The sequence below is a fragment of the Tinamus guttatus genome, unplaced genomic scaffold, assembly GCF_059628265.1.
Source record: "Tinamus guttatus ecotype Peru unplaced genomic scaffold, ASM5962826v1 Tinamus_guttatus_pri_ptg000048l, whole genome shotgun sequence".
Taxonomy (NCBI): domain Eukaryota; kingdom Metazoa; phylum Chordata; class Aves; order Tinamiformes; family Tinamidae; genus Tinamus; species Tinamus guttatus.
In genome coordinates, this window is record NW_028288582.1 from 9,092,973 (window position 1) to 9,117,558 (window position 24,586).

At 43.6% G+C, this 24,586-nt stretch overlaps 1 protein-coding gene across 1 annotated transcript; it reads right to left on the reverse strand.

Annotated features, from left to right (window-relative positions):
• Window positions 1-605: 605 nt before the first annotated feature.
• Window positions 606-19,522, reverse strand: LOC148595917 (cholesterol 24-hydroxylase-like). The gene is made up of 15 exons (XM_088539667.1): window positions 19,384-19,522; window positions 15,023-15,100; window positions 14,675-14,756; window positions 14,087-14,160; window positions 11,863-11,949; window positions 10,923-11,061; window positions 10,214-10,324; window positions 9,271-9,427; window positions 8,831-8,893; window positions 5,402-5,474; window positions 4,866-4,950; window positions 2,879-2,989; window positions 2,464-2,552; window positions 1,672-1,738; window positions 606-823 (listed from the first exon to the last, which is right to left on the reverse strand). The coding sequence occupies exons 1-15, from the start codon at window positions 19,518-19,520 to the stop codon at window positions 662-664; spliced, it is 1,515 nt and encodes a 504-aa protein (XP_088395793.1). The 5' UTR covers window positions 19,521-19,522; the 3' UTR covers window positions 606-661.
• Between the last annotated feature and the right edge of the window lie 5,064 nt (window positions 19,523-24,586).

A 24,586-nucleotide genomic window follows, 5' to 3' on the forward strand; every position in this document is an offset into this window, starting at 1 on the left:
GGGTGCACGATGTTCCCCTGCCTCTGGCTCTAGTTCAGGGTACATTTCTTCAGGGGATGGATGGAAAGTGGGAGGCACTGAAGAAAAATGAGGCAGAAGCAACAGGAAAATAATAACCATTGCTTTTTAAGATTGTTTTTATCAATCTGTATCCTTATTTAGAGTAGGGAGGGAAAAAATATTTTGAGAACATCTTCAAACTTCTCTTCCTGAATTCAATCCAAGCCTTATGCTCCCACTGAGCGTTTCATTCTGTGTAAATATGAAACTCCTTGAGCTAAATAAGTTCTAAGTAATGCTAAGTAAGTCCTTTACTTAGTCCATCTTGTACTGTAAATTAAAACAGTGCAAAGTATCATGTGGGGTTTGATTAGGTTTGGGTGTAGTTACCAGGGAGGAGATATTCCTTCCAAAGTCTGGTCACAACCCGATAGTCCCAAGTGCAAACAACACAAAACAAAAAAACAGGCTTTGCAAGTTCCAGACAAACTTCCAGGTTGAAGATATTCAAACAAATCCAGAACCACTTTTTCTTCAATAAATGATATGGAAGGCTAGAAAAATTTTCAGGCTAGTTTTCATCTAAAGGCACCTGCAAAATCCAACCTTTGATTACTGGGGAGATTGTCAAAATCAGAAGAAACTGCCACTTTCCTCACAATCACATCTGGAAGCCTTTCAGATGGCTCCTTGGCTTCAATTTACACATGACTCCATCTAGTGGCTTAAGGCTGCCAGTATCCAAGATTTTAAAGCTCTGTCCTGGTACCAGCTGGAATTCAAACCTCTGCAGCAATTTTGCCATCACCACTTTTGCCTCCATCTGTTAAAGAAAAAAAGCAAACTCAAAACAAGTGACAGCAAATTCAGCCTTGATTGCAACGACTTTAGTTCACTTAGGTACTTCATGCTGCTTTGTCAACCTAGATAATTAAAACTTAACTCATCACTCTACTAATGCAGCTCACTGTGAGTCTGGGCAGGAAGAACACATACACCTGGGGCTTCCTGGATTTGAAGTCAGATGCCAAGAACAAGGACTTGTCCTTGTGTTTACGTGTTAACACTGTTTTGGAAATCAGAGTCCAACCAAGATTTTGAGTCTGAATGCTTAGATGAACTCACAGCACAAACACCAAGAGTTGGCCTCCCACTGTGCTTCTAAAATGCCCTTTGCCATGCTCACCTACTCACCTGTTGTATTAAATGGTTTCTCCCATCCATGCAGGGCCCTCCTCCCCTTCTCAGTGCCAGGCTTGGCTGGTCTGTGACTGCAGATATTCTGCATGTCTTGACTCTGCCAGCTGTGGCCACAGGTGCGCAAGAACCTCTGTACATTTCCCTTGCATTTGACTTTTGGGTGGCAACATGGTGGTGGTTGCAATTCCTATAAAAGGCTTCGGATTCAAGCAGACTCAGAACAAGTCACAGGGTGACTTGCCCCCTCTCCTGAAGGCACCTTGAATGTGTACATGTATGCATGACCAGTTTGTTATGTGCATGTCCACCCGATCGCATGGCAGATACAAGCCCTGTCACAGATCCTGTTGGAGATCTTCCCTTTAGAGGTGCTCCATCAGAATGGCCTTTGGCCTCTGAACACCAATGTCTGCCAGCACACCTTGAACGGGACTGTTCTTCCTAATGGATCACCCTTCCAATCCCGCTTACCTGAGAAAAAACCTGCCCAATACAGGATCGGGGTCCCAGAGAGAAAGGAAAGTAGGAGTAATATGGCCTATGAAGAGAAAAAAAACTTTCAAAACTGTCATTCCAATGGCCTTGTTGCAAAGAAGAAGCAAGCATCTCATCACAACAACAAGAAGGGGGTTTAAATACCACTTTGCCCATCTGAGTTGTTTTGGCTGCCTCCAAATTTGCATTTATGGTTCAGAGCATTAGTGCAGCTTGAAAGCAAATTCCCAGTCCTCTCCACTTACTGTGCATTGGCTGAGCTCACAGAGCAGTTCTGATGCACGCAAACCTGATTTCTACACTGAATTTCAAATATGCTCTAAATGCCCTCTAGCTCCTCATGAGGAGATAAAGATCCACCCCATTGCTTCTCCTTTGGACAACTCTGAACCATATCAGTGGACATGGAAATTTGGTCCAGCAGTCTAGCCTCATCCTGGTCCGAAATAAACCCCCTGATCCACAAACAGTACAGAGAGAGGGGCGTCACACCTACTGCTTTGACCCTCCTCTTTATTCCTCTATCCTCCCTCTATTTATTCCTCAGAATAATTAGTAAAAAAATATTAGCATTTGTCTTTTTTGGGTTTTTTTGTAAGTTATCATGCAGTCTAAAGAACTTCTGAAGAAAAGCTGGAAATTATTTGCACTTGAACAGGGCTTTAGTGTTACACGTACAGAAACAAAAAAGTAATTTCATTCCACTTTTTACCCTGGAAGCTATTCCTTATTGAATACTTAATAACTTGGCAGGAAAAAGAAACTCACCTTGGTGCCTCTTTGCTAAATCGTTGTGGATCGAAAGTGAGTGGGTCCTTGAAAAACTGTTCCATCCTTCCCATTACATAAGTGCTGAACTGTAGGGAAACATTTTATTTGAATTAATCAGGAGAAGCACACTGGAAATGCCTCTTTGCTGTCACAGATACAAACACTTCCCACCGCTTTCCGCTCCCCAGGTAGGGGTTGGTCTTGGTTCCACTCCCTGGGCCTCTCACAAAAACAGTTTATAGTCCCAATTCACACTTCAGTTTTGGCCAGAATTTCTCCAGGCCTAACTTCCGTGCTTCCAGTAGAATTATGCCAGAGAATTCTTTGGGCCTCCGATATCCAGATCCATTATATTTGTACCCTCTGCAGTAGCTAAAACCCACTGATGCATGGATGTTGCTGCTGGACTCACAACAAGTGTTGTGTTTGCTGGAATCTTGATGCCATCAACCACAAGTTCCTTCTCTATCCAGCGTAAAGTCCCTGGGACAGGTGGGTACAGACGGAGAGATTCCTTCAAAACCTGTGTCAGCCAAAAGCACAAAGGGTCAGTTAGGTACTGCAGTAGGGGAAGCAGAAATAAAATTCCTTCCCTATGGCTGCCAGCTAAAATGGGAATTTTTGACTTGTGGAAGCAATGCTGGCATTTCTTCCTTGCACTTTTGAGTGCAGAATATAGGACAAAATTAGCCCCTTTATATCAGACCTCGTTTCCAATTAAAAAAATACAATGTTCCTTCTCTTTTTATTTTTTTTTGCTAATGAAAAGAGCAGGGTCTCACATGCCACCAAGAGAAATATCAGGTGATTGATTAAGATTAAGATGATTAAGATGAATAGTATACAGATGTAAATATGTGGAAGTGGCCTTCCCTTCTTGGAAGCGAAGCCCAATTAACAGTGCTCATTAGCACTGCACTGTAAATGCAATTAATGGTGTGTACTCACAAGTGAGTTAATGAAAAAGAAGGGCGGACAAAAGGATTCACAAGTGCTTGGTGGGCACGAGAGGTGCCCTATGATCTCCAGTGCTCCACTGGTCAGACTGGCTCTCTGACCAAGGGTGGCTGTGATTTTGCCTGTACAGATCTCATGCTTTGTGCTGTTAAATGTACTGTCTGCCCAGAGAGGCTCTGTGTGATCTGCCTTAAAACTGAAAGGCTTAGGATGCATCATCCCAGGTGGACTCGTGTAACTGTGATGATATTTGGAGAAGTCTGAAGAAACATGCAGATTCCTGCAAGCACACAGAGAAGTCTCTCCCATATGGGAAATTCTGATCTTTATCCACATACATATGCACACTGATTTGTGGCATGAGATATGGCAAATGTTAAAATACCATCACCCATTTTGATAGGGCAATTAAAGAGAACATTAAAATAATAGGGAAATTTAAGTGGGGACACTAGTTGCCAGGACTGAGATTCAGCCTCTGCTAAAGGTTACTGGTGTCTCCCATCTTGAAAAAAATAAAAACAAACAAGTAACCATGCCTTAGCTGTACAGTCTATTACAATCAGCATTTCCATATTTTTAATAAGGACCAGACTCATTTTTTTTCAAGTGAGGAGGGTCTAAAGGCTGAATCCTAAAGAATAAAATTGCAAAAACTAACCATTATTTTGGGATGTCACCAAATCCTGATCAGGTATATGTACATGATGAGATCATAGTTGGAAATGGATGGTGCTGACCTCTTTTCAGTGGTGGCCACTGACACAACTAGAGGAAACGGCCAGAAGCTGAAGCACCAAAAGTTTCACATGAACTTAAGGAAAGATTGCTTAACAGTGAGGGTGACAGAGCACTGGAACAGGCTGCCCAGAGAGGTTGTGGAGTCTCCTTCTCTGGAGATCTTCAAAACCCGCTAGGACGCAGTCCTGTGCCACGTGCTCTAGGTGACCCTGGGTATGCAGGGGGGTTGGACTAGATGATCTCTAGAGGTCCCTTCCAACCTTAAGCATTCTGTGATTCTGTGAAATGCTTTAGCAATAACCAAACAAAAATACATCAGTATGTTTGGGACTTGGGTAGGACTCATGCCAGTCTTGCGTTCGAAGCTGCAAAGCCTTCTTAAAGTATGGCTACTGGCTCAGCTTAAAATGACAGGGACTAAGCAATTTGGCTCTGGATCCCAGCTTGCTAATAATTATAGCAAGCAGTGAAAGAACCGTCTTAGATTTCAGCATGGAATTCTAGAAACAGCTTTTGTGACAAGGCCCAGCTGCTGCAAAAGGCTCAGAGTACCTGTGTACTTCTTTGAGGACAAGGGCTGTCAGAATCCAATGCTGGTGGGACATGTTAAATTTCAGCAGTGTGGGACAACTCTTGGCTGTCACACGACACAAGAGCGCTACCAAAGCTCTGAGGGGGATTTCATCTCCCTCCTGCAGTACCTGTGATAAATATGTGAGTTTGCAAAGATCTTCGTAGGTAATGTCTCTCTTGGCACCTACAACTTCATCCACTTCAGCCTGAAGTCTGTAGTTAAATTAAAAAACATTAGTTATGAATGCCCATTTCTTGCCTGGCAGTTTAACAAATTACATTTTTTAACTTTCCAGGCACTGGGATGGACTTTGATTTCTCTCCACAGGCAAAATGCCTATGGATTGCCAGTCAGCCTCCTGGACTTGTGCCTCGTATGAGGGTATAATAGTTGGTGTACAGGGAAAGGACATCAGGCAGGACTGAGGACCAGCATTGTACAAAGACCTCTAAAAAATCATTTAGATGGAATTAAAACAATTAAACTTTAAGCTCCTTTTTTAAAAAAATGATATCTTAGACTATGAAATTGTAGCTTGCATCCATAGTTTGGAAAGAAGACTAGAATTTATTAGGAACTGATCCTAGATTTTAATGATCTTTTTAATTATTAAATTCTTGAAAGTAACAGCATGGCTGATCTTGTATGTTACAGGGTACATACCTTTCCAATATTTCAGGATGCTGAGCCAGTGCCATTACTGTAAATGACAGCTGATTGGCAGTTGTTTCATGACCTAAAAACACAGAAATCAGTTTAAAAATTAGTTTGAAATAAGTATGGGATTTAGAAGCTTTAGTAGTGTTAATGTGAACAAGTTGCTTTAAAATTCCGTCCCTGAATGTTTAATTTAAAATATACTAGCTGGGGAAAAGGAAAAAGTAAAAGGAGAAAAAAAAAACACTTCAAGGGGCATTCTATTTATTTAAGGAGCTTTCAAGTGTTTCAAGTACAAGACAGAACAGGTAAAGACACAATCCGTACAGATCAGTGCAAATCTGCAGTTGATGCATACAGCACGTACTGCTTAAGAGGTCCCAAATAGCAAGGACCATCACTTAAAAAGAGGCCAGTCATATTCAATACTTGCTGTGTCATATTATGGGACACATAGTCCTGCTAAGAATCAAGAATACACTTGTTCTTTTGCTGTGGGCATTTTCCATTTTTCTTATTGGTAGACAGGTATATATATATATAATCATAGAATCATAGAATGCTTAGGGTTGGAAGGGACCTCTAGAGATCATCTAGTCCAACCCCCCTGCATACGCAGGGTCACCTAGAGCACGTGGCGCAGGACTGCATCCAAGCGGGTTTTGAAGATCTCCAGAGAAGGAGACTCTACAACCTCTCTGGGCAGCCTGTTCCAGTGCTCTGTCACCCTCACTGTTAAGAAATTTTTCCTTAAGTTCCTATGGAATTTTTGGTGTTTCAGTTTCCGGCCATTTCCTCTAGTCCTATCAGTGGTCACCACTGAAAAGAGACCATCACCATCCTCTGCACTCCCTTCCTTGAGGTATTTATATACACTGATTAGATCCCCTCTCAGCCTTCTCTTCTCCAGGCTGAACAGGCCCAGCTCCCTCAGCCTCTCCTCATAGGGCAGATGTTCCAGGCCCCTGATCATCCTTGTGGCCCTGCGCTGCACTCTCTCCAGCAGCTCCACATCCCTCTTGTACTGTGGAGCCCAGAACTGGACACAATACTCCAGATGTGGCCTCACCAGGGCTGAGTAGAGGGGCAGGATCACCTCCCTCAACCTGCTGGAGACGCTCTTTTTAATGCACCCCAGGATTCCATTGGCCTTCTTGGCCACGAGGGCACACTGCTGCCTCATGGTCAACTTATCATCCACCATGACACCCAGGTCTTTCTCCACAGAGCTGCTCTCCAGAAGGTTAGTCCCCAGCCTGTACTGGTGTCTAGGGTTATTCCTCCCCAGGTGCAGGACCTTGCACTTGGCCTTGTTGAATTTCATGAGGTTTTTCACCGCCCAGTTGTCCAGTCTGTCCAGGTCCCTCTGGATGGCAGCGCAGCCCTCTGGTCTGTTGGATACTCCTCCCAGTTTGGTATCATCAGCAAACTTGCTGAGGGAGCACTCCGTGCCTTCATCCAGGTCATTGATGAATAAATTGAACAGGACTGGACCAAGGACTGACCCCTGGGGGACCCCGCTAGCTACAGGCCTCCAACTAGACTCTGCACCGCTGATCACCACTCTCTGGGCCCTGCCATCCAGCCAGTTCCTAATCCACCTCACTGTCCACTCATCTATCCCACACTTCCGGAGCTTGCCCAGGAGGATGTTGTGAGGGACAGTGTCAAAAGCCTTGGTGAAGTCGAGATAGACGACATCCACCGCTCTCCCCTCATCTATCCAGCCGGTCATTTCATCATAGAAGACTACCAGGTTAGTCAGGCAAGATTTCCCCTTGGTGAATCCATGCTGACTACTCTTGAGCACCTTCTTGTCCTCCATGTGCTTGGAGACAACGGCCAGTATGAACCATTCCATCACTTTTCCGGGGACGGAGGTGAAGCTGACTGGCCTGTAGTTGCCTGGGTCCTCCTTCTTGCCCTTTTTGAAGACTGGCGTGACATTGGCCTTCTTCCAGTCTTCCGGCACCTCCCCCGTTCTCCAGGATCTTTCAAAGATGATGGAGAGCAGCTTAGCTATGGCATCTGCCAGCTCACGCAGCACTCTGGGGTGCATCCCATCAGGGCCCATGGATTTGTGGGTATCGAGGTTCCTTAGGTGCTCTCTGACCCAATCTTCCTCTACCCAGGGCAAGTCTTCCTCTCCACCAGCTTCTTCTCTTGTCCCTAGGGCCTGGGGCTCTAATGGGCTGCCCTTGGTAAACACCAAAGCAAAGAAGGCATTGAGCAACTCTGCTTTTTCTGTGTTATTTGTAACCAGGGTGCCCATCCCGTCCGTCAGTGGACCCACGTTTTCCCTGATTTTCCTTTTGCTGTTAATGTATTTGAAGAATTTTTTTTTGTTATTTTTGACGTCCCTTGCCAGACTGCCTTCCAGCAGTGCCTTAGCTTTCCTTGTCGCATCTCTGCATTCTCTGACTCCGTTCCTGTATTTCTCCCATGGGACCTGCCCTTTTTTCCACATTCTGTATACCGCTGCCTTCTGCTTGAACATTGCCACAAGCTCCTTGCTCATCCACGCAGGTCTCCTGCCCCCTCTGCCTGCCTTCCTACACACAGGGATGCACTGTTGCTGGACGTGGAGGAAGTGCCGCTTGAAAACTAACCAGCTCTCTTGGGCCCCCCTTCCTTCTAGAGTTCTAGCCCATGGGATTCTACCGAGGAGGTCTCTGAAGAGGCTAAAGTTGGCCCTCCTGAAGTCCATCGTCGCAAGGCTACTTACAGCCCTGCCTCCTCCTCGTTGAATCCTGAACTCCACCAACTCATGGTCACTGCAGCTGAGGCTACCCCCAACCTTAACATCTCCTACTAGGCCCTCCCTATTTGATAGCACGAGGTCTACTAGCCCACCTCTCCTCGTCGATATATTTATATATTTAAAGCATTATTGAAAAGAGATTTGTTGAAAAGATAGCTTTTTGTTTGTTTGTTTTTCTGCTTGTCTTTGCAAAAGACATTTTGATTTCATCTTGTTGAGGACCTAAATCCCCCTGCTTGGCAACGAGATGAATGTTTCTAAGTCATTTACCTCACGTATCATGTTGGTTTGTGCTCTGTAGTTCTGACAGTGCCCTCTCCTACTAAGCACTGCGTAAGGCCCTTAAGGGAAGAGTGGCATTCACATGTGTGGGTGAAGTGATGCAAAGGCATCTGTAATATAGTAAAGATCCTTTCAGTGTGATTTAGCAGGAGTTGGGGAGAAAAGGCCAGAACTGTGTAAAGAATATTGGAGCGCTGAAGATTGGAGTCCGGCATTATTCACTGTGTTTAAAGGACAGGATAGGAGGATAAAATATCATTTGCCTATCAGAAAGCCACAAAACCTTATTCAAGTGGTTTTGGAGCAAAGCCATTACTGATACTCCTGTCGACAGCCCAAGAACAAGTACAGCTGCCCATATTACATATCCAAACAATGAAATAGCTACCAACCACCAACAAAGAAACCAATGAAGTTATCCAGGATATTTTCGTCATCTCTAATTTCCTGCAGAGCTGTCAGGAATAAAAGAAAAAAAAAACACAAAGCAAGATTAGAAATTATCCCCAGGTCCCATTTGGAGCAACTTGAACACTATGTCCTTCTTTCAGTATTTTATCGGAGGTAGAATTGGAGAGGGTTCTGAGACAAGGCCAAGAGTGACTTGTGACCAGTATTTGATCCAACATAAAGAAATCAGGAATGTATTTGAAGAGAAGGAATTTTCAAAACAAGTGCCGATATGTCCCTTCAGTGATGTAAAGCTTGCACTCCTGAATACATTCAAAGAAGATTGAATGTCAAAATTCAGATCCCCAAAACAACCCAGCTCAGAAAATATCAGGAAAAACATACACCAACTAACTCACAAAAGCAACATTGAGTTTCCTACCATCTCCTTTCAGTATCTGTGTAAGAATATCTAATGTTTCTTCCTTCCCGTTCTTCATGTCTTCTCTCCGTTGCTCAATGCATTCCCTGGCCACACGGCGTAGCAGTCGCACGCTCTCCTGGATCTCCTTTATCAATTTCTGTTTTCCTGGCAGGTACTGAATATAGAATTTCCTTAGTCATATTATTCTTTTAGCTGGTAAAAATATTGACAGTATTATTTTTCAAGTGAGCACTTCATTTTCTGTTAAATAACATTTTTCACAAACATGTCTGTTCTCCTTGAGAAAGGTGGATGTTTCCAAAATGACTTATTTTAGCTAAAGCAAGAAACATTTCAAGCTGTGCATGCTAATGTCATGTCTTGCTAGAGCTAATGTTTTGCGAGCAGTGGCCAAAATTTCTCACTTCCCTGTGGAAAGAGATTGTAACAGGATATTGAGTGTAAACAGAGTCTTCGCCCTCTTCCTCCCTCCTCCAAAAAAAAGAGAAAATAGAAAGATTAGAAACAGAAACACTAAGAGTCTGAACCACACCTTTCATAGAGAATTATTTTATGAAATAATCAGAAGTATTTCAGATTTCATGCATAATTTTCTAAAACTTGAGTTTGGGTGAAAATCATATTTTGTTTTTATGTGAAGTTCAAATTTCTACCATACTGAATGAAAGCAGTCTTTCATGGACAAATGAGAAGGACTTCTCAGTTTTTGCAGTTATGGATGTGAAAATATAAAAACCTGAGAGAAGATGAAGATATATGCAGAGAGGAGTAGAAGGCAGAAAAACAAGAACAAAGCATTAAATAGTAATTTTGCCAGTGTTTTAGAGCACTAGTAAATTTTATCCCAATGCATGTTTGAGGGAAAGAGTTACTGGCCACACTCCACCTGTCATACGCAGACCTCAATACGAGGAGAGTACAGAAATGGGTGAGTACATACCTGCACAAGGGGGATGCGCGTCTCTGTCATTGCCTTCATAATCATGGTCACAGCTTTTGGAAAGGGTGACTGGTCATCATTCAGCGTGTTCAATTCCAAGCCAAAAGCTATCTGAGGATAAAAAAGCAGCAACTAATTGAATCCTCCTGGCTTCTGGGCTCTGGGATGGGAGAGCAAGTCCCTCTTGCTGTAAACCTGTCTTAGGTTAGACTCTGCCTTGTACCTGTCTGCGAGGGAAGGGTAATATTTAGGCTAGGCTTCCTTCTTGTCTTGGGTGAATTAATAGGTTAACGCTACTCTCTAAGCATTCCCAAGGTGTTTCACATAAGGAAGGGAAAAGCCAGTGTGACTTCACATTGTTGGATAATGGTAATGAGAGAATATGCACATGTGACTGAATACTGCTGTGCCCCTTTTGGCTTGGAGGAGCGTGAGTTATCAGACTGCATGGGCTTTTGCAAAGGGTCCCCTGCATGGCACACTGCTGCCCACTGCTACAGAACGTGGACGGTAACCCCTTCCCTGAACTGTCCCTTCCTGTCGGGTTTCTCTGCCGGTCACCCTGGCAGAAGTGGCACAATTTGTGTCTCAGCTCTTCTGGCCTTCCTGCATAAAGTTCTCGCTGCCTGCTCCAGCCTTCTGTCCGTGTGCACTTGCTCCTTCTGCTCCTGCCTGCCACTTGCAGAGGAAACAAGGAAGCAGCTGGTACCTTTGCAATGACGTCCAACGTTATTCGGCTCATCATCGCCAACATGCTAAACTCTTTCTTTCCATCTGCCTTTTCCTCTAGCTTCTCCATCAGCTCCTCTGCTTTTTCATTAAAAGTTTCCATCAGACCGATCAGGTAGCTGGACAATTAATAAACAAAGATGAGTGATGGGGGCTTTGAGAAGCTTTAGGTGACCCTGCGTGTGCAGAGGGGTTGGACTAGATGACCTCTAGAGGTCCCTTCCAACCTTAAAGCATTCTATGATTCTATGATCTTTCATCAGGCAAATTTATCTGCTATATTTTCCATATAAAATCGTAAAGAAACTGCTTAAAAACATTATTTTAACCTTAAATTTATTTGCCTAAGTTCGTTTTGAAAACAAAGAGGTAAAAAAGACAATTGCAAGATAGTTTGCAAGATTGTAAAGCCAAATTAATTTTGCAGTAGCCTGACAGAGACCTCACATGCAAAGGCATGGCAAAGGCTTTTTGCCTTTGCTTGCCAAAGTAAGTAATAGACTTCATCTTCTGGTCATAAATGCAATGCATGTTTTATACAAGCACACATGACCAGAACACACCACCACCCCTGCTTGTAAATCATGCCATGGGTCCCACACGGAATCACTGAGGCACGTGGTGCTGGGGCTTGCCCACTTCCACCATCTGATGTGTGTTTTCAGACAGCGTAAGACAGCTCTCACCACACTGAGGGGTGCAGAATCTGCTCCTGCCATTGCTGAGCTTCCATTCCCACATGGAAAGTCTGGTCAAATTACAGTTTCACGGAAACGACATGTTGTACTCCAGGTAAAATGGGATTTTGGCATTAAATGACTTCACTCTTTCCAAATATCAAGCAACAGATCAATAACAGTAAGAATCAGAAGAACACAGTGGAAATAACAGGTAAATCATCGCAGAAACATTTGCCTTACGTTCGGCTGAAAGCTGGATCCATCATCTTCCGCTGTTTGTGCCAGTGTTCATAGTTGAGATCAGTTACCAAACTAGTCCCAAGAAACCTAGGATTTAGGAACACAAGGAGAGGAGCAGTTTTCAGCAGGGGAACCTCTTCAGACCTCCATGGTCACAAGCATAGCTCTTCCACAGCTACTTAGTTGTATTTTTCCCACATTCAGGGAGGACGATGCTGCTTTGACGATGCCATCATGTTGTCTGAACTGATTCACACACAGTGATACAGCTGACAATGGCTGAAGTGCAGAAAGGTTTTGCCTGGTACTTGTGGAATGCTGAGACTAACAAGACCCCGGCTCATTTATGAGGTTCCCAAGAATAGGTGTTATAATTAATATGGTAACTGCATTATTTTATTTTTAGGAGATTTAGGCTAACAAGGAAAATTCCAGTACACTAAGGAATTCTCAGTGGTCAAAATTCCAGGTGAGAAATTTGATGAGCCTTGATCGAGTTGCTCTGAGAGTAAGGGAAAATCCCATACAACCTCCTTCCTGAGTGACGTGAGCACTTTCAGCATAACTTAGTAGGTACCTGGTGCTTAAATGTGTCTAAGATTAGTCATGAATCCCAAAAGAATCACAGAATGGCTGAGGTTGGGAGGGACCTCTAGAGATCATCTACTCCAACTCCCCCTGCTCCATCAGGGACACCTAGAGCACATGGCACAGGGTGCATCCACGCAGGCTTTGAAGATCTCCGGAGAAGGAGAGTCCACAACCTCCCTGGGCAGCCTGTTCCAGGGCTCTGTCACCTTCACAGCAAATAAGTTCTTCCTCTGATGGAGATGGAACTTACTGTGTTTTAATTTATACCCATTACCCCTTGTCCTGTCACTGGTCACCACTGAGAAGAGTTTGGTCCCATCTTCTTTACATTCTCCCCTCAAGAATTTATTCATATTGATCAGATTCCCTTGCAATATTCTCTTCTCCAGGCTTAGCAGGCGCAGCTCATAAACAGATGTTCCAGTCCCTTAATCATATTCATGGCCCTAAGCTGGACCCTTCCCAGCTTCCACATCCCTCTTGTACTGGGGAACCCAGAACTGCACCCAACACTCCAGGCGTGGCCCCACCAGAGCTGAGGAGAGGGGCAGGATCCCTCCCTCCACCTGCTGGCAACATCCTCCCGATGCAGGCCAGGATCCCATTGACCTTCTTGGCCAGGAGGGCACATTGGTGGCTCACGGTTAACCTGTTGTCAACCAGGACTCCCACATCCCTCTCAAAGCAGCTACTTTCCAGCAGGTCATCCCCTAGTCTGTACTGCTGCCTGGGGTTATTCGTCCCCAGGTGGAGGACCCTGCACTTGTTCTTGTTGAACCTCATGAGGTTTCTCTCTGCCCAACTCTCCATCTTAAAAGGCATCACAGCCCTCGGGAGTGTCAGCCACTCCTGTCACTTTTGTATCACCTGCAAACTCGCTCAGGGTGCACTCTGCGCCCTCCTTCAAGTCATTGATGAACAAGTTGAACAGCGCTGTGTCCTGTACTGATCACTGTGGGACACCACTAGCCACAGGCCTCCAACTAGACTTGTCTCCTTTTTCACAACCCTCTGAGCTCTGCCATCCAGCCAGCTCTCAATCCATCTCACTGTCCACTCATCTCGCTCATGCTTCCTGAGCTTCCCCATGAGGATGTTATGAGAGACGGTATCGAAAGCCTTGCCGAAGTCAAGGTAGACAACATCCATGGCTCTCCCATCATCCATCCAGCCAGTCAGCCCGTTGTAGAAGGCTATTAGGTTTGTCTAACATGACTTTCTCATGGTGAAACCACACTGACTACACCTGATCACCTTTTTTTCCTCGACATGCCTAGATTTGGTCTCTAGGATGAGCTGCTCCATCACCTTTCCAGGGAGAGAGTAGGGACTGACTGACTGTCCTATCTCTTGCCCTTTCTGAAGACTGGAGTGATGTTGGTTTCTTCCAGTCCTCCAGCACCTCCCCCACTTACCACGACCTCTTGAAGATCTTGGGGAGTGGCTGAGCAATAACCCCTGCCCGTTCCCTCAGCGCTTTTTGGTGCATCCCACCCAGGCCCATAGATTTATGGGTGTCCAGTGGAGTCCACCAGTAGAGTCAATGACTACTGAGTCAAAGTAAATGTGATGCCTATGACTTTATCTTTTTCTTACTTTTAGGTCAAAATGTCTTCAGATGGATTTTGCCTACCTTTCACCAAATAAGTTGTAGATACTACTGTACACCAGTGGATCCTTTTGGTATTGAGGTGACATCAAGACTTCCTAAAATCAAATTTCACATTAGCAAGTACAGAGGGCATTCCATTTCCCCCAGCAAACAGAACAAAACACTCGTGCATTCGCTCTTTCCTTCCTACAGCCAAAGCCTGAAGGCTTCATGAATTATTTGGTGTATCCTGGTTTGTGGGCTGATAGCTTGTTCTGCATGAGTGTAGCACTTTCTTCCCCAAAGATCTCAGACATTGTGACTATGACCAGGATTTAGAAGGTAAATCAGCCCCTTTGTACCTTGCTTTTTTGAGATATTAAGATCTTGTGTGATTTCAGAAATGTGGATGCTTGCTCAGTGTGCAGCTTAAAAAACAGTAACAAGTTAAATCAAGCAAGAAGTAGACATAGGACAGCCAAGAGTCCAGAGCAATACCTCACCCTCATAACCTGGCTCAGATCTGCACTCCCACATGGCTGGGTCATGCTGCTCTAAGGTTACACAGCACCTCTCTTCTCCCGCAAGGGTGGGCTGATGCCCACTCTACATTCTATTTTATTTGCATACCTTCACTCCTTCAGGACTCATAATCATCACTGAGACTCTGTGAAAAGCATTAATCCGTAAAATGGGTCCATATTTTTTTGTCCTACAAGAAGGTGGAAAAAAAAAACAGAATTATGGTATAAGACATGAATATGTATCAGTGCAGACCTAATAACCTCAAAGGACTAAACTACAATGTATTAGACCTACTATTGTCTTGACTGAAAAACAAGAGCAATCAATGCTCTGGTTCAGCTGCTGACTTGCTACATGATGCTTATTGATATAATTCAATATTTCTGTACCTTGATTTGCCAATTTGTATCACAGGGCTACTTGATTTTAAGTTACTGAAGTATCTCAACTTACCATTCCAGGAAGAGATCTTGGAGAAGTTCATTTTTCTTCATGATTCTCCACAAGGCTGGCATATGTCCAAGTAGAAAGCTACAGAAAAAGAAGTGTCATGAGGTAGGCAAAATGCTGATTTTAGGGCAGAAGGGCTTTGGAAGAATGTGGGGTTGTCTCCAAGATCTTTTTGTTCCCATGTGAGCTAGTGATGCAAAGAACATTTTGGAATGACACGTGCTCTTTTAAGAGAAATAATTTGATTTTAAAACATACTCAAGATCCTTCACTGAGGAAAACGGACAGAGGAATTACACTATTTCAGTGACGCTGTTTATATCCCCACACGTCCTATGTGCTAATCACTCAGGAAGTGCCTGTGTTGCCCAGTGGATGAAGTCTGCATAATACTTGGATTTTTCCTCTGTTTAAGGAAAGATAAAAATAATAGCCAGCTGATGCCAAAGTCCTTGCAGACTTGAGGACCATGGTCACTCCGTGAACCTTGCACACTGTCAGGAAGAGCAGCACAGGAACACAGACCAAAGCCCTGGTGTGCTGCAAGCTGAGGAGAGCTGTTTTTCTGCATAAGAGCTGTTTTTCTGCATAAGAATAAGGGATATTTGGGTTTGTGTGTGGGAGCTCCCCAAAAACTGCTTTGATCTTAGTTTGCCTAAACTGACTCAATCTATACTGCAACTATTACATTTCTGTATATAGAAAGTAAAGAATACGGGTCCAGTATAAGCAATAACTTTGTTCTGTCAATGGAGTCAAACTGAGACAAAATATAGGAATGGTCTTTTTCTGCCTTAAGTCATGTTAATTCAGATTCTGAAAAGAAAAGGCAAACCTAGAAGGTAATCACTGATTAATACACAAATTGCCGAAATTAATAAAACATACTAACTCTTTAAACACATTAGCTCTAGGCAACAGTCAGAGATCACTTGCTGGAGTTATGAGTGAGGAATTTCCACCATCTTTGCATGCATCTGAAGGAGGATTTGGCTAAGTTCCTCTCTAGAAACAAGCAAGCTGTGTTTGAGATATGTTTTCCAGCTGAGATACCGATAGTCCTACTATCCCTTTCTTCTGTATAAACAAGCTGTAGAAAAAAAAAAACAATCTTCTACTTTCTTTCTTTGGATCCAGTAAGTGTTTAAAGTAGAAAGTGCTCAACAAAACTATCCAATACCTCCTACAGAAACATAATCCTTCACTTACGCGAACCTCCTACTAGCAACTAGACTGCAGAGAGATATAAAAACTCCACATAAAGCAGACAATCCTTCATTAGCAAAGATCCAGAAACCACTCTTTCTGGAGCATATGGTGCTCCATAAAGTTCCACCCATGTCTCCCATTGTGTAACCATTTGGTTGTGACAAATAAATCCTCAACAATGTTTTTCTCTGTCCCATCAGAACCCTTCAACTGTGCAGAGAGAACATGGAAAAGTGCCAGCACAGCAAGGCTACAGGCCGTATCCTCCTTTATCCTGACTTCAGTCCACTGGCCACTAGGGAGGCCCAAGGCTATGGCCATACTCTGGAGCAACTTGCCACTCCTGATTTATCATGTGTTGTATTGTAGCCTGCAAGATCTTGCACGTGGATAATGTCGAGCACACTTAAGATTAACTTGCATTGCTAAGGCTTGGATAGAGCAAGAAACACATGCTTTACTTATCATATTTGTATGCATTCCTAGAGGTTGACAGTGCTCATGGACAGTGCCTGCCCATAAACAATGTGCTCCTAATGCCAAACAGCAGAATAGTAGAAGAGAGGTTTTATAACATGCATCCTGTGTATTATTTTGAGATAGTTATTTTTGGGGCTCTGCACTGAATCCTTTATAGTAGCTCAGAAGATTCTCTACTGGCTGGTGTAAAAGCAAGCTGAAGGTTTTAAGAAATTTGCGAGAAATTTCTGTTTTCCTTTTCATGTGAAAAAAAAGCAAGTTAAGTGGACTTAAAACATTAAACCTCTAAACAGAGGTCATAATTATTAGAACTTAAGGCATGCTATGATAAAACTAAACAAGGGTTCAGTCTGTGATAAAACTTTATGTCACACTATCACTATCCTTTCTTTTTCCATTTTTACTATTAGATCTCTAATATGAAATAAACCTGTGAAGAGATAGCCTTATCTATTCAAAGGTGAGCCATTCATGTGGTAAAAATGACACAAAGCCACTATGAGTCACTTTCTTCTGTCTGTTCTGCACAATGGCCTCCTTTATAGTTATATTGTGTTAGCTCTGATAAAATAAATCAGCCCAAGAAATCAAGGGTGTTAATATAACCTCGTCATCATGCAGCCATAACAGCTTACTAAAGGTCTGAGGTTTTGATAAGATCGTGTTCTACTTCACTCTAAAACAAGTCTTCCTTACGTTGCTATCAAAGGCAAAGGAAGGAGACAAGGACAAATGCAAAATTGTGACTAACACCCAGAATGATGAGGCCGAGGACTGACTGGGGAGCAGTGATGAACACCTGGCCAGCTTAGATGGGTGTTGCCTGGCACTTAGAGGGTCCTTCATATTGCTGTAGAAAGTGGAGTTCTGTCTAGCAGGACAAGGCTGCCGTATCAAAGGAGTACAGGGGAAATAAAGGAAGTAGAGAAGAAAAGGGACACAGACATCCCTGTGGAGCTAACAGCAGCATAGGTAGCAGACTCCAGCGGCTGTGCATATTTAGTGCAGGTGATTTTGCTGTTTTCCCTCTCTCCATCCACACGTGCAGAGGTCATCCCTCCATCATGACGACCAAGAAGATCATAGGAGACCTTCATCTGCCTTTCTTTCCAACATCTAACTAAGAACACCACAAAGTTGGAAGTATAATCGCTTTTCCCATTGTTATGTTTAGCTGAAGTGGTTATATTTTACCAGGGAACCACTTATCTAGCGGAAGCTTTCCATTCCAGTGTTCCCAAAGAGTCTTACCTCCCCGCACATCATTTTGGTTCATCTCTTTCTGGTACCACTCTTCTGTAGTTTGCTGGATAACACTGCAGGTGTGGAGTACTTAAATTTGGATGAACTACATGTTAGAAGCAAATCACAGAGTAATGCGGTTTGAAAGGACCTCTCAAGACTATTCGTCCAGTTCCCTGATCCCAGCAGGGCCAACTTCAGAGCTACATTAGGTTGCTCATAGCCTCTCCCAATCAAGCTTTAAGCATCTGCAGGGATGGAGGGTCTACAGCCTCCACGGACAACTTGTATCAGACGACCACCGGATAGAAGCTTTTCCTCACCAAGCTGGTTGTCCTCCATTGGACTTGCTCCAGTTGATCAACATTTTTCTCATACTGGAATACCACTACACAAGCAGTTGCATTCACCTCCTGTTTTTTTATATAAACCACTTGACATGGATGGAGGTGTTTGACCTTTGGATATTTAGGAGTGGAAGTGTTTGCATAATGGGTATTGAAATGGGGACTTTGAACATTTCAGGCAAGACATCGATTACACTTCTCAAAAGCTGTCAGATATCAGAGCTCTCATGGCCTTCCACTTGGATACAGCAGTATTAGAAACCTTCCTAGGAAGGATCTTAGACTGAAATGAAGCCTCAAATCCCAAAGAAGAAATAGGAAAACAGCCACAGAGTTATTTTACAAGCTGCCACTATTCTAGGATGTTACTTCCCATCTCAAAATGAATCTGGGGACAAGCGGAATCTGGTATGAGCAGATCCATCATACCCTTAATCATAATATCTGTCCCTGATTACAAGCAGGTTCAAAGCTGGAGCGAGGCAGCCAGGCTTGGTGCTCGTCAGACCCCTCACTTAAGAGCGAGCTGCCGTGGTGCCCCTTCCCATGGCAGCATGGGCTTGACAGCTGAGCGCACACGTGCCCAAAGATGAGGCTAAATGCGAAGCGCACGCACTTCTGCAGGAACGGTGCCTCCTTGGGGTGCCACTACCGTGCAGCCAGACTTCTCACCACCCTCTGTAATGCTGATCTTTAGGGGAAGGGCAGAAAGCAAAGCCCTAAATCACTTGCCAAAACCCCTCCAGACCTGCAGGTAGCAGGTGCCTGGTAACAAGCTGCTCTTCTGCACAGAAAAGCAGTGGAGAAGGTTTGCAAGATGGAACACAGGGATCCAAGGCACAAGATTCCCACTGAGCTGATGGCACCCTTCACCCACGTTCACCTGCAGCCCCTGCACCAGCAGTGTCCCCCGCACGACCGCTCCGTCCCCAGCAGGGCTCGCCACGCGGATGCAGCTCTGTTGCTCCAGCTCGGAGCTCACATGATCCCACCTCCCTGCGCTCCCTCATGGAGCACGGGCCCGAGTGTCCTCCTCTCCTCCATGCAGATCCCCAAGAGCGTCTGTCCTGCCACCCAGCCCCGTACCTCTCGCGCGGGGCGCTGGGGATGTGGTCGTACTTCATGTGGACCCATTGCACGTAGCCGCAGTAAGCGCCAAAGGCCAGAAGCAGCACTGCCAGGAGCAGGAGGACAAGCGTGCCCAGGGCCCCCGGCACCTCCATGGCCTCCGGGAGTCGGGTCCAGCTGGGCTGGTCGGTCGCTCTGGGCTGGATGAACTCCAACAGCTGCCTGGCTGGATGAGATCTAGCTGTGGGAGGAAGCTGGGAATGAAGCCAGGCAGAGTTTAAAGAGGCAGCACACGCGGCAGAGCGAGCCGAGACGCAGGGCGGGCTGGGAGCCGGGCCTCCCTCACCCGGGGTCCCTGGCCTGCTCTGCCCTGCCTGCACACCATCCTCAGCACATTCCTGGGCGCTTCCTGAAAACTCCATCTTGTCATAGGCCTCGCTCCCAGCAACACCCATATGGCGATACCTCTCCTCTGCAGGAGAGCGGGATGTATCTCAGGGCACTCTGTTTCTGCCCATCTGATGCATCAGTCATGCACCAGGCTGCTCAGTTTGCTCATTTTGCCATTTAGATGTGAGGAAGCCTGCAAGTTTTCATGTTTTTCTTGGGTCTCTTCTGCTTGGTTTTGAGCCTAGCAGATCAGAGGCAGCAGAGGTCTGCTATCAAAACATCAATGGCCCTGCTGGGGTAAGGTGAGGGGTTGTTATCTTTAGTTTATTTTGATTTCAAAAGGGTAAATCATTTTGAATGAGCAGAACAAATACAACCCGGTCTTTTCATCATCCAGACTCCAACCTGTGCCCAGTGTGGCCCCACTCTTGTGGACTTGCATTGTGTAGCACAAATGATGAGTTTGTTGGTACTGCTGTGTTATGTGAGACCCCTGAGAAATGCTCACTGAGAAATGCCACTTGGTACTGGTGCAAAACGTTAGAAACCACAATCATTGGTTGTCAGTAGATGACAGAGCAAAAGTTCATTGTGTTATTTAAGTATTACTTAGGTTACTGCTAAATTTAATTTTAACATTCATTTTCTTTTGTTTGAAATAATTGCAACAATTGAATGATTTTTCACTGTCTTTTAGGTATTAGGTCTCAACACCAGCTTTGACTTAGCGTGAATTTTTTTTATGTGAAAATTGCTTTATCAAGCACCAACAGTATTATGTAACTGCTATTTACCTTAACTAAAAATGATTTTTTTTTCTTTCTGTTAAGCTTGAGGTTTTATAATCTCTTGTTTTCAGAAGAAAAAAAAAAAGCTAACATTACTTCCCATTTTGTTGGACAATATGTAACATGATCTCCTGATATGAATTGCAATCAGTGGGAAAGCAAAAATAGTATCACCCAGAGAAACTGCTTAAAATATGAAGCTAATCAATGTCTTTAAAGCCACTCAATGAACTTCACGATGCAAGGTTGATTTTCTCAGTTTCATCAACCTTTTTTTCCTCCAGAATTATTCAGTAATATATTGTAACTCTCTCTAATGTATTCACTCATTTGAAATCACTCTCAGAATAATTCCTGTGGAAAATTTCTGCTTTGGCTTTGTTTGTGAGCAGCTCACAGGGAGTATTTAATATGTGGTAAAATATTTGACATTTTGTACATTTTGATGGTATAGAGAGTCCATGTAATATCTTTCTGATCCCTGATTAGAATGGACAGGCTCTCAGAATGAAGCTTCTCATGCAAATGTAATTATCAGTCAAAAACTCCCCTTTCATAAGTATTCAGTCTGGATAGATTGGAGATTATAATTCTGGCTTTAAGGATAAGCTTTAATAAAAAAGTTCTGTTTGTATTCTAACATGTTTCTATGCCCTTGACTGAAGGACGTGGTACAAAGTCACTGTTGTATTTATTATCTAGCTATCTGGGACCTATACATTGCACTAACAATCACTGGAGATTTGGACCTGCTGAACTTCCCTGCCTGTTGCTTTTCTGCCAAGGGCTGAACTGCCATTGCATGGACATTTCGCCAACTTGCACATTCCCAGAAGTACAAAGAGCAAGAGACACTTGGGAACAGAACAGAAGAGGAGAGACACGGCAACTATTAACTGATGCAAAGCTACAAGGTGAATTTGAAAGATGCATATGACATAGGATTATTCAAAACTCCGCTTTTTCTTGTCTTTTCATAGTCATTAGTATTGAAAATATTCATTCCTTTCTCTTGAGACGTCCAAAATCATTCAGTCTGTATGTGAGGAAAGTAGGTAGAAGATATGACATAGGCATCTCCTGTATTTGGAAATGACTTCCCAGCTCTGCAGCATGTGATTACTCAGGGGGCTGGGTATCTTGGGGCAGTTGTGGGTTTGACAATAAAATTCATTGCTAAATAAAAAGCTCTTAATGTTATTGTGAAGTAGCTCCATCTGTTGTAGGCTACTGATTAACTGCACACGGCAATTAAATTAGCAACTCTGTTGAAGTTACAGGCTAAAACCTCACACCCCTAAAGGCCCATATGGAATTAATAGGGTATGGGGTTACCACCAGCCATCTCACCCTTTGCAAATGGAGGCACAAATTTAGGGGCTGATTTTACCAGGTACATCCTCTCCCATTCAGAAATATTGCCCAGGTGGACTCTGAGGACCAGCTGTTGTTTAGGGACTTCACTCTTTCTGTCCAGCTCTGGCAGCTCTGCCACACGCTGGGAAATCCCACACATGGGCATTCCCTGCACCCCATCAGTTAAGACCTCGAGATATAATGATGTCCAAGATATGGCTGAGCTACGCAGGCTTTCTACCCATTCACAATCAGCACCCAGACACTATGCCGTGTCTGAGCACACTTCAGGATCTGAAAAATCCCAGCCAGAACCACCACTGTTCTATATATGCTTTTGGATTATTATTTTACACAATCATCAACAAGAAAAGTATCAAATTATAATGAATACAGGGCTCTTCATGGCATACAGCTAGTAAACATACATCAGCTGTTGAGGAAATGGTTAGGTGTTTACTAGCAATGGTTTGCAGCCCTGCTGACTATGGGAACATTCAAATAGCATATGATAAATCTTTAAAAATACATACAGTTTCCAATACTTTTAATATTTTTAATATGATGATTATGTAGACATCATGCAGGAATGCAGATTTTTGTACAGCAGCTGTAAAAAATCCAAACATTCTGTTTAAGTGAAGACAAAAAGTTTTCAGTGTGCCTTTATACAGCACATCTTCTCTCCTGATCTGTTTGACGGCTTCAGTCTTGCATAGCCAGTATTTTGTGGCATATAATCAGCTCTTTTTAACTGTGCAAAAGATCAAGTTCTCTGCTCCAAGGACTGGAAAATTCAGGACATACATAAACTTATTCTGGCAAGTTTTCTTACTATGTGATTGCAAAATCAAACCACTCAGCTTACCATAGAATCTAAAATATTATAAGAGTTTAGAGAGATTAATATTCTCTGTATCATTCAACATGGAATTAACACCTCACAAGACTAGCAGACACTTATCCAGCTCAGTGGAACACTGTGCAAAGAATATAAGCAGATTTCAAAATATTCATTGAAATATACCTCCCAAACCCATCTTGCTATTCTGATGGCCAAGTAATTACATGTGATCTCCTTGTTCCTACTATTATTATGACAGCTGGTGTGAAAAGCACTGAAGCAGATGAACCTATTTACAGTAAGATCATACCAAATATTCTACAAAATATGAGAGAGCTTAAACCACCTCCCCTGGAACAACTAGTGATTGCTTTGCTATTACTCATCATCCGCAATATTCAAGAAGATGTTTGCTGCTATGTCCTTACAGTTCTATTCATTCATACACCATACTGAACAGAAAAAAAGAAAAAAAAAGAGATGAATATTTTAAATATTTAGTTATTTTTATTACAAAAGACAAATTGCAGTATTATAAATAATACTGCAAAATAGGGACTTAAATTGTGTTACCAGCACAATTACAAGAGATGATCTTGTTTTAAATCCAGCTATTAACAATGTTACTTCTATTTCAAAATAATTATATATTTTTTCTCAGCATATGTGTGTATATGTATATATATTTATATATGTATATGAATATACAGTGTAAAGCAGTAGACCAAATTCTACTGTTATTTGTAACAGTGTGAATTATGATCAAGTCCATTCAACCCAAGGCTCCTCAGGTGTGTTATAGAGTTTCTGGAAACAGAAAACCACCCACTATTTCAGCCAGATTATCAGGAAAAAAAGAAAAGTGGCACCAAGTTAGTAACAAAATTTGACCTTCCATTTGACACTGGGACAACTACGTCACCAAGTGTCACCTCCCTCAGTCACAGAACCTGCCAGGGAGCATCAGAGTTATCTTCAAGTGCTGACACGGAAGGAAGCCCTTGACAAGTGAGGACTCCAGCTTGGTCTGGCACTGGGCACATGGCTGTGTCATGTTCACCGGCACCTCACAGCCTGCACAGCACATCACCGAGATTCAAAAAAAAAAAAAAAAAAATCCTAGATCTTTCTTCTGTGATAGGGGTTTCCAGGTAGTTTCCTCTCCCTCAGCTCTTCCCAAGCAAAGCCTGGGACGATGCAATGGTTAGGCCAAAAACATGCTGGGGGCTGCTCAAAGGATTTAAACAGCACAGGTCAGTTATTGTTAATACCAGGAAATGTTTCCATGTGTTTTCCTAGTTCATTTAGTAGGTCAGATGTAGCCAAAGGGAATCTTCGGAAATACTCCCACATGTGTGCATCCAATCTTTCCTGGGGTCCCAGATTCATATTCTTGTCTACTTTCTCAATGCAAAAGTTTTGTTTGTTCGTTTTGTGAACACTTTTACCTCCTAAGTGCTACCTTTTCTCTGACTGCCTGCTCTAACTTTCTGACATGCCAGTTATTCCTGTTCATGGCTAGAGGGAGCCCTGCCTGCCCAGGTGATAAACTCAATCTATTAACAGCTGTCCCAGAGCATATGGTTGTTTAACTGCTTGTAAGTAAAACTGCTGCTGTACAGGCGGCAGGGTGCAACACACAGTGCCTGGCCTCCCTGCACGCCAAAACCATTTCACATGGTGACGTGCTGCCAGCGTTGCAGCAGGTCGAGGGAGGTGATCGTCCCCCTCTACTCAGCTCTGGCGCGACCGCACCTGGAGTACTCTGTGCAGTTCTGGGCTCCCCAGTACAAGAAGGACATTGAGAGAGGGTCCAGCGGAGAGCCACGAAGATGATTAAGGG

What these genes read in the sequence shown, in the direction of transcription:
- LOC148595917 (XM_088539667.1), bottom strand. Translation starts at nt 19,520, where the DNA reads ATGGAGGTGCCGGGGGCCCTGGGCACGCTTGTCCTCCTGCTCCTGGCA. An exon ending in CAAGATCTCTTCCTGGAATG is followed by an intron (nt 14,757 to 15,022) that starts GTAAGTTGAGAT and finishes ACCTTCTTGTAG; the next exon opens with GACAAAAAAATATGGACCCA. An exon ending in CAGCAAACACAACACTTGTT is followed by an intron (nt 2,553 to 2,878) that starts GTGAGTCCAGCA and finishes GTTTCCCTACAG; the next exon opens with TTCAGCACTTATGTAATGGG.